General features: G+C 41.6%; 1 protein-coding gene across 1 annotated transcript; it reads right to left on the reverse strand.

Annotated features, from left to right (window-relative positions):
* Positions 1 to 8041: 8041 nt before the first annotated feature.
* Positions 8042 to 10372, reverse strand: LOC139824436 (E3 SUMO-protein ligase ZBED1-like). Its single transcript, XM_071796971.1, has one exon. The coding sequence runs from the start codon at positions 10327 to 10329 to the stop codon at positions 8815 to 8817; it is 1515 nt and encodes a 504-aa protein (XP_071653072.1). The 5' UTR covers positions 10330 to 10372; the 3' UTR covers positions 8042 to 8814.
* Positions 10373 to 10647: the final 275 nt, after the last annotated feature.

Genomic DNA, 10647 nt, shown 5'->3' on the forward strand with positions numbered 1-10647 from the left:
ACCAGCGATTCCCAACAAAAAAGCCCGTACATTACATAATACAATTGATAAACTGCCAGAGACTGTTAAAAAGCTTTTAAATCAGGATCAAATGTCGCTCTTATGTGGTTCTTACATGAAATTGCCTGGTTGGTCAGAAGAAACTTTACAAAAAGCTTATAAATACAAATTTATTTGTGGAAGTACAGGATATGAAAGATTACGAACAGATTTGCCATTACCAAGTTTGAGGACTCTATGTAAACAGAGTGAAAATTTGAAATTTGATAGTGGAATATTACATGAAGTATTCAAGTTTTTGCAAATTAAAATATCTTAATTTACAAATAAACTTGATAAACATTGTGTTATAATCTTAAATGAAATGGCGATAACGCGTAGTAGAATATTAGATCTAGTTAATAATAATTGATGGTGCAGGATTTTGTGCAAGGATAAAAATCAAATAATACGGCGTACTTCGTGTACTAATGGCGAATGAATAATATAATCTATTGAGTGTAACTTACACAAGAATCGAGAATCGACATAGAGAGTATGTAATCGATTGATCGATCTAGAGCGAGTGTTGATTGCATGTACATTATGCTACTAAATAAAATGAGTTTACTTTCTCAACATCCCCACATATACGAATGTTATTTAATGAAAAAAAATTAGTTTTTTTCTAATCCCATCTGCTTTCTGCATTCAAGCTGCTTTGGCCCGAACAGTCCTTCGGTTAGGGAGTCCGCTGTCATTTCCTCCGTTGGAATATATTTCACGTTTATGGTTCCTTCCTCGATGCATTCCCGTATGAAGTGGTGCCTGGTATCGATGTGTTTTGTTCTAGGTCGATACCCAGCATTTTTAACTAGGTCCACAGCCCCTTTGTTGTCGCAGTAAATGGTTATTCCTGATGATACAGCGTCACTGTCCAGCTCCATGGCTAATTCTTATAACCACAAAGCTTCTTGACTGGTTGCTGACAAGGCCATATACTCCGTTTCTGTCGTAGATAGCGCTGCTGTCCTCTGCTTCTTACAAGGACAGCACGATATAGGCCCTCCTTGAAATTTGAATAAGTTTTCTGTGACAGAGTGTCTGTCACTCTCATCGTTCGCCCAGTCTGAGTTGCTGTAGCCCTCAATTCTTCAATTTCAGTCCTTGCTGTAGACTAGTTTTACCGTGAGCGTTCCTTTTAGATACCGCAAAATCCTCTTCACGGCGCGGCGGTCAAATGAATCCTCCTTGGTTCCTGACGACTAGCGAGGTTCACGGCGTAGGCGATGTCTAGTCTGGTTCCTTGGCTCTGTACGGAACGTTTTCCATCTTCTCAACTTCTGCTTTGTCCATTGGCATCAGTCCCTTGGTTTGGATCGCATGGTGTTGATACTGATTTACAGTCGGCCATCCCATATCTCTCTAGTACACCGCGGAGATATGTTTCTTGATCAAGACACAGTTCCCCAGTTGTCTCGTTCCTCGAGATTTGGATGCCCAGGAGGTGACGCGCCTCGCCAAGGTCCGTCATCCGAAATTTTTGTGACAGCTTGGCTTTGATCTCATTCATCGTTGCGTCATCATTAGCGAGGAAGAACATATCATCGACGTAGATACCTAAAATCAATATAGAATCTTTAGTCTTAAGATAATATATACAGGGATCCGCCAGAGATTGTCTTAATTCTATTGCTTTGAGTGCGTCTACTAATTTTTTGTTCCAGGCCCTTCCGCTTTGTTTAAGGCCGTACATGGCTTTCCTCAAACGTCACTTTTACGCCTTCACATATTATTTCTTTTGGAGGTTTCACATAGATTTCCTCCCCTAGATCTCCGTGTAGGTAAGCAGAGGTGACGTCCATCTGGTGCATCTTTAATCCGTACTTTACTGCTAGAGTACATAAAAACTTCACGGAATTGTGCCTTATGACTGGTGAATAGGTTTCCTGATAGTCTATTCCTTCTGCTTGACTACATCCGCGCACAACGAAACATGCTTTGTGTCTTTTGATTTTTCCTGATGAGCCACGCTTCGTTTTGAACACCCATTTTGTGTCGAGGGCCTTTCTATCTGGAGGTAAATCCACTAACGTCCATGTTTCGTTCTTTTCCAGTGATATCCTCTCCTCCTGCATGGCCCTTTTCCACAGATCACAATTTGCTCCACGTAACGCGTCCTCAACTGTTTGTGGACCTTCGTCTCTTCCAGCTGCCAGGTAGATTACATAGTCGTACATGTTGACCGGCTTTCGAACTCGTGCGGATCTTCTTGGTCCTTCCGACACCGCATCATTCGCTACTTGTGGAAATTGGTCATCTGCCAAATCTTCGTCGCTCGTTGACCCATCTCCACCGCAGTCCGTTGCATACTCGGATTCCGACGCTTCCCTCACTGTGTCTCCTGAAACAGTCGAATCGCTCTCGTCCGATACTTCTGTAGTTTCGTCTTCGATATTCTCGAAAAATAAACAGTGGATTAGATAAATCAAATTCTGTATTATTTAAGAAAAGTGCCTTTCTTTCTTCCAATTGATATGGACAAGAATGTTTGACTAGTTTTCCACGAAGTTGCATCAAAATCCTTTACAAAACATATTTCTTTGCAACACATATTTTGTTTTGTAAAGGATTTTGATGCAACTTCATGGAAAACTAGTCAAACATTCTCGTCCATATCAATTGAAAGAAAGGAAGGCACTTTCTTAACCCTCGGAAAACTCACAGAGTCAATTTGACCCTTACCTCGAGTTTTATCGTAAATAGTGTTACGCCCGTGCTGAGACGCCCGGTACACGCGAGTCGGACGTGAAGTGAGAAGCGCCCCGTGGCAACGGTTGTTGATTAGCTACGCGAGTCAGATTTGAATCTGGGCTTTCGTGCCGAACGAACGTGTCTGCCCTGTCGTTGTATTCTATAATTCGTTGTATTTTATAATAATAAACGAGTTTCTAACATCAGAGTGTCCTTCCTTGCTTCCCGCGAGCCGCGAGTGATTGAGTGAGTATGAGTGGCGTGAGACGTACGGCCGAGCGTAACATTTTGGGGGCTCGTCCGGGATCGGACGAGCGAGGACGGACGAGCAAACCAGGAACTCGATGACGAGTACCGAGCCATCGACAGTGTCCGTGACGAAAAAGAGAGCGCGGATGGGAACCCCGAGGCCGAGAGCTCCACGGCTCGGTTCGAGCGCCCCTCAGTTCTCGACGAAAGTGGTGACGCTACAGGCGATGATGCAGGAGATCCGCCAGATGCGTGAGGAGTACGCGGCGTTGCTGCGTCAGCGGGAAGCGGGGCCACAGCGACGAGAACTCCCGCAGCTAAGTCCCTTTTTATGTAACGCGACCGGAGATACGGGAGCGCGGGCCGTCGCGGTCGCGGAAGTGTCGCGCGGAAATTTCGGTGACGTGAGAGCGCGAGCCGCCGCGGAAGAAACGCCCGGAAATTGTGCGCGTACGGAATTGGGCTTCAAGCTGAAGCCCGACACGTTCGACGGCTCGACGCCGCTGCGAGAATTCCTCTCCGAATTTCTTCTCATCTTCTCTTCGCGCGCGCAAATAATTGGGATGACGCGTCAAAATCCGTTACGCTGGCCGCGAGTCTTAGGGGAAAAGCGCGGGCGGTATTAGAGTCAGTGGAAAATTTAGAGAGCCCTGATTTCGAGGAATTAAAATCTAAATTAGAGCTTCGTTTTGGTGAGGGAGGTCTGTCACAAAATTATTATACTCAGTTTACGAGCCGTAGACAAAGATTCGGTGAGGATTTCGCGACTTTGGGTTCTGAATTGGAAAGACTGGCTCACCTCGCGTATCCCGAGTGCTCCTTTGTGGTGCGCGAAAAGATTGCGTGTGCGCAGTTTATTTCGGCGCTCTCCGACGGTTTTATTAAGAGAACTTTCCAATTAGAAGGAATAACCTTTCTTAAATTAGCTGTGGAAAGAGCAAAAGCCGTCAGAATTATCCAGGGGGAGAATTTTGAGAGGAAAAAGGAAAATTTTAATCAGAATTTTGAAAGAAAAGATGCGCAGAAGGGGAGAGCGGACGAAAAGAGAGAGGAGCGTGAGGGGGAGAAAGGACAAGTGAAAAAGGTGAACGGGAGCGGGGAACGGCGCGGTAGCAAGTTCAGCGTCAGTCGGAGAGAGTGCTGGACTTGTATTGCGGTAAGACAGGACACTTCCGATTTGAATGTCCTGAGGAGAAGGGAAACGCGGCGTAGTTGGGTTCGGCGGGGCGAATCCAGCTAGCAAGACAGTTTCCCCGACTATTTTTTTTTATAAGAAGAAATTTTCTGATGTTTATTGCAAAAATTTTAATTTTTGTGAAAATAGAAATAAGAGTAAAAATAATTTTTGTAGAAATTAGGAATTTTTATTATAAGGGAAAGTTGGACGGAAAAAGTTGTTCCTTTAAAATTGACACGGGCTCTGACGTTTCTATTGTAAATGAAAAGCTTATCAGAGATGGAAAAGAAAAATTAGAGACGAAGGATTGTAATCTTAGATATCCTACTGGAGAAAAAGTATGTTTTAAAAGTAAAGTTTTAGTAGGAGTTCAAATTGGGAAGTATTCATCAGAGATTCCTATGTTTGTTGCTAAAATTCATGACGATTGTCTGCTCGGAGCGGATTTCCTTAAGAGAATTAATTTAGAAAATGTTTTTGATTTTGCTTTTGATAATTCTGAATCTAATGATGAGGCAGTCGTTAATTGTGCTCGTATAGAAACGTCTTCGGAAGAAGTCCCTTTTATTCTAAAGGAACTTTTTATTAAAAATTCTGAAAATCTTAATAATATTAAAAAAAAGGTTTTTGCTGATTTTTTGTGTGAAAAATATGTGTTCTCACAAGAAATTATTTCAGGAAATTGTAATGTTTTTGAACATGCCATAAAGGTAAAAGATTCTTCCCCGATTAAACAGGCTTCACGCCGTATTCCTATGCAATTGCGAGGAGAGGTAGATAAAATATTAGAGGAAATGAAGAAACAGGGAGTTATAGAGGAGTCGCATAGTCCATGGATTTCCCCTGTAGTTTTGGTTAAAAAGAAAGATGGAACAATAAGATTTTACGTGGACTATCGAAAGGTGAATGAGGTAACAGAAAAAGATTCCTTTCCTCTCCCAAGGATAGACGATACGTTTGATCAGCTCACAGGTAATGTTTGGTTTACTACTTTAGATTTAAAATGCGGTTACTGGCAGATAAAAATTCGTCCGGAAGACCGAGAGAAAGCTGCCTTTTCTATCGGAAGGGGATTATGGCAGTTCACTGTCATGCCCTTTGGTCTTTGCAATGCCCCCGCAATTTTCCAACGTTTGATGGAAAAAGTTTTGAAAGAATTTTTATCGAAGATCTGCTTAGTTTATTTAGATAATGTGATTGTTTTTGGGAAAAATTTTGAGGAAATGTTAGAAAATCTTAGAAAAATTTTACAACGAATTCAAGAAGTAAATTTAAAAATAAACCCAGAAAAATGTGTTTTCTTTTCTAAAAATGTAAAATATTTGGGACACGTGATTTCTGCAGAGGGCATTGTTACAGATCCAGAAAAGATTTCCGCAGTAAAAGACTGGCCAGTGCCGCATACCAAAAAGCAATTACGAAGCTTCTTAGGGTTTTGCTTTTATTATCGAAAATTCGTAAAAGGTTTTTCCTCTATTGCTAAACCGCTTTATTTACTCACGAAGGATAAAGCTAAATTTGTTTGGAATGATGAATGTCAAGATACCTTTGAGAAATTGAAGCGTGTATTATCTTTTTCTTCTTTGCTTTCTTTTCCTAGGGAAGAGGGAGAATTTATTTTGGACATTGATGCTTCAAATATCGGTATCGGTGCCGTTCTTTCTCAAAAACAGAATGGGGAAGAAAGAATCATAGCTTACTTTAGTCGAGTTCTTAATAAAGCCAAGAGGAATTATTGTGTGACTCGACGTGAACTCTTGGCAATTGTGGATTCGGTTAAATTTTTCAGACATTATCTGCTGGGCCGGAAATTCTTGATCCGTACGGATCATGTCTCTCTTAGGTGGCTCTTGTCTTTTAAGGATTTGGAGGGACAACTCGCACGATGGCTGGAAAGGTTGCAGCGTTTTGAATTCGAAATTATTTATCGTAAAGGACTTACCCACAAGAATGCCGATGGATTTTTAAGACGTCTATGCGAATCTTTTGAGTGCAAGTATTGCGAGAAGGTAGAACAAAAAGATACTCGAGATCTTGAAAAGACTGTAGCTCAAATTATCATTCCCGAAAGAGGTTTGGAGGATTGGCGAAAAGATCAAAAGGAAGATCCGAGTTTATCAGTAATTTATCGAGGAAAAGAGGTGGGTGAAGCGCCCACTGCGCTCAGAGATCGGAACGGACGTTTCGGCCCGAATTTATTGGACGTATTGGGATGTTCTTTATCTCAAGAATGGAATTCTTTATAAAAGATGGTATGCTCCGAATTTGAAGTCCAGTTTTCTTCAATTGATAGTTCCGCAGAAATGGATCAAAGAAATCTTAGAGCAGGCCCATGATTCTTTTTCGGGAGGACATTTCGGGGTAAATAAAACTCTGGGGAGAATTCGAAAACGTTTTTATTGGGCAACATGCAAACGAGATGTAGAAAATTGGTGTAAAACTTGTGAGGTATGCGTTTCAAAGAAAGGCCCTGTCGGGAAAGGGAAGTCGCCTCTTCAAATCTATAATGTTGGAACTCCTTTTGAAAGAATTCAAATGGATGTTCTCGGCCCTCTTCCAACAACTTCTTCTGATAACAGTATTTGCTTGTAATCGTGGATTGTTTCAGTAAATGGGTGGAAGCCTTTCCTTTGAGAAATATTAGAGCAGGGACGGTCGCAGAGGTCTTTGTTAGCCAAGTTGTTTCTAGACACGGGGTACCCTTGGAAATCCACACAGATCAGGGAAAGAATTTTGAGTCAAAACTCTTTGCTGAAGTGACAGAAATGCTTGGGATAAAGAAAACAAGGACGACTCCCTTTCACCCACAATCTGACGGTCAGATGGAACGCCAACATCAAACTATCACCAATTATTTAGCGAAATATATTTCTTTTGATCAGAAAGATTGGGATCGATGGGTTCCCATGTTTCTTCTAGCTTATAGATCATCCAGACATGAAGTAGCAGGTTTGACTCCTGCTGAGATTTATTATGGACGGGATTTGAAATTGCCTCTAGATTTATTACGAGGACATTCCCCTGATTCTCAAGGGGAAGAGCCTCGAACAGCTCATGCTACGCTAGGGAACTTCAGCTTAAACTAGAAGAAATCCATTCTAAAGCTAGGCAGTGTCTTGATGTTCACACACAAAGGCTTGCTATGATTGCAGAGTTAGGCATACTTTATTCCAAGAAGGTCAGAAAGTGTGGCTTTTTAATCCTCGAAGAATGAAGGGAAAGGCTCCTAAATTGCAAAGCAATTGGGAGGGGCCCTTCTTTGTGGTAAAAAAGTTAAATGAGGTTGTGTATTGCATTCGGAAGTCCCTCAGACATCGTAGTAAAATTGTTCACGCAGATAGATTGGCAGCTTTTCATGAAAGAAGGGTGGCGTAGAGCTAAGAAACAGAGCCTGGAAAATGTATATTTAATAAGTTGAGAATTTTAATTTGTTCTATTTGTTGCCGTGTATTATTAAGTTTGCAGAGCGAATTGGGCAGTGGAAGGATTCCTGAAGAGGCAATCTTGAGATCAGGTGGCCACGGTGTACCTTCGAGAAGGAACTCACGATCCAGCTGATGTACGAAAGGAGATGGTGTTTTTCGGCAGAAGCGGGGAGAGTTCTGCGTGTGCGGACTCATCCGGTGGAAACCCGGCGAGGGAAAGTCGCCCTGGAGCCAGCGGAAGGAAGCTCAAGGTGTCCTGCATGGATAGACTTCAGGATAGCTCCGTAGTCCTTTGAGTTAGAGCTACAAGAGGAGCAGAAAAAAGCTCAAGGTGTCCTACATGGACGGACTTCAGGATAGCTCCGTAGTCCTATAAGTTAGGGCTACAAGAGGGGCAGAAAGAAGCCCGCCTCTCCCACGGTTTTCGACCGAGGTTTTCCGTGGGACTTGGGGAGAAGAGATGGGCGATATTGGGGGAAAAAATCGATTATGTAATAATTGATTATGAGAATAATCGATATCGAGAAATCGATTATTAAGAAAAATAATCGGAAAATAATCGATTTTTTTTAACTGGTTATTTAAAAAATGGCACGTAAATGGTTTTTATTGTTTTTCGATTTGTTTAATTGTTTATTTTGAGCATTTTACATTTATGTAAAATATGTATAATATTATTAAGAAAATTTTTAAAAATTATTATTTATTGGCTAACTAAAACAGAAATAACTAGATTTTATGCCGATGACGTATTATTTTTTTCTTGACTTATCCATAGTCGTGAAAGGGGCCCGTACAGATATCTGTAATATAAATCAAAACATATTTAGTAAACAGTATAAATAAACAAACACATAATTGAATAAAACATACTGTACCTGAGGATCTCCAATTCTCCAAATAAACAAAAATAAAATGGAAAGAAATTAGGATAGGAATCAGGACAAATGAAAATGCATACAATCTACAATCATACATTCCCATCACGTTTAGTAACGAATCGTTACTAACGATGTACAACTTGTACAATGTACAAGTACAACAGGATACAGAAAATGTTTACACTGTCGACTGTACGTTAATAGAACGTTTACAAATTTATGAGAATAAAGCTAACTAAAGTATTTAGCACAACCAAAAACAAAACTAGATATAAACATACAAAGCATACAATTACAAGCCTTGTAATTTGTACTACAAGAGAAATTGAGGCGTGAGTTGCAAGCGTAGCTATGCGAGCCCCCAGTCTTTTTCGGATAATGATCCTAGGAATAGCAGCATATTGAGTCGCTTACCCGACAATCTGTTGCGCCGTTCTGTTTTTAATGCCCCAGCCTTCGAAAACAAACGCTCTGATGAAACTGAGGTCGCGATGACATTTAAGTATTTTACTGCTAAAACGTACAGTTTCGGAAACGCGTTTTTCACGCTTTGCCAATATTTAATTGGATTTTCTTGTCTCGAGATAACGGGCTGGTTGAGGTACTGACGCAATTCGAGGTGAAGTTCTGAAGAATCGCTGTTTGATTGCATATCGTTGGCAACCAAATTGTCGTGAAAGTCCCATACACTTATTGAGTGAGTAAAGCTTTCCGAAGGTTTCGGGTTCGGCGCAACGCTTATCGCGGAATGAGAGCTAGTCGATTTCATCTCTTCATTTATGTTTGCAATAGCGTTTGATGCCGTCAACGTAGATCGAAAATGAATTTTTTTTAAACGCGGATCAAGAATTGTTGATATTGCCAATAATTCGCACGTTTCGATTTCTTTAAACTTATCCTCAATTTTAGCTATAATTTTCGATTTCATATCTTGTCCGATATTCGTCACGGGTTTGCAGTTGTTCAATGCAATCTCCATGCATCGAATTATTGGGATAGCCATACTGCCTGTCGGATATGTTTCGCCGCTGATTTCGGTAATTACATTTTCAATCGGTCGTAAAAGTAGTACGCAATCTTCGAGAATTTGGATTTGCTCCCGCGTTAACATTTCTGGGGCAGTCGGGCATTTCATTAGAACCGGATAAATATATTTACGGAGATCAAGGAACCTTTCGATCATATAAAATGACGAATTCCAACGCGTAGGTACATCTTGCTTCAACTTTAAAGCCGTGCCCTCTGTCTTCCCGTTACAAATTTGGAGCCGCTTCAATTCATCGGCCGCAACGACGCTCCTTTTTGTTATCGTCACTATGCTTTTTACGCGAGTAAAGATACTCTCGACTTGCGGTAGAGTTCTCATTACGCTTGGTACTACGTGGGATAGGGTGTGCGCGAAACACGGTATGTGCTTCGAAGCACCAAATGTGTCGATCGCTGCCTTTTTAATATTCGCGCCACTATCGGTAACCATCGCCGTAACATTGGACGTTTTTATACCAAATGATTCGAGACAATCCCGTAAATTTAGCGATATATAATCCGCGGTGTGACGTTCGCTCAGTGGTAATACGGCCAAACAACCGTTCTTTATCTCGAGCTCTGTCGTCAAGTAATGATCGGTGATCCCAAGGTAACTTTGATTGCTTGTATCTGTCCATATGTCGCATGTCAACGTGTGAGTAGTAGTGGCGGTTATATTATCTCGAAACGCGTTCTTCATCTGGTGGTACTTTAACTCTATGTCTTTTGTGATGGTTTTCCGACTAGGAATGTTGTAGAGCGGGGACGTAGTCTTCATGAGCGCTCTGAATCCTCTGTTTTCCACGATCGATAGAGGACAGTTGTCGGCGGCGATCATGAAAAGAATCGCGTTGGTTATCTTAGCAGCAGATAAGCCCCCATCTACAACATACAATTATTATAAGTAAAAATAAGTAGAAAATAGATGAATGTAATCATTGCAATCTAAATACAATGCGTAAAGAAAAAGACAGAGTATATTTATGTGACAATACGCATAGTCGTCACTAGCGCTACGGCCCTGGCGGCCACCAAGCACACGTTCAGCGTGCGCTCCTGTGCCCGAGCGGTGGGGCAACCGAGCGGTGGGGCAGCCCCAGCGGTGGGACAGCCCCCACCGCCCGCACTCGGGGTATAAATAGGGGACTCGAGCCGA

The sequence above is a fragment of the Temnothorax longispinosus genome, unplaced genomic scaffold, assembly GCF_030848805.1.
Source record: "Temnothorax longispinosus isolate EJ_2023e unplaced genomic scaffold, Tlon_JGU_v1 HiC_scaffold_375, whole genome shotgun sequence".
Taxonomy (NCBI): Eukaryota; Metazoa; Arthropoda; class Insecta; order Hymenoptera; family Formicidae; genus Temnothorax; species Temnothorax longispinosus.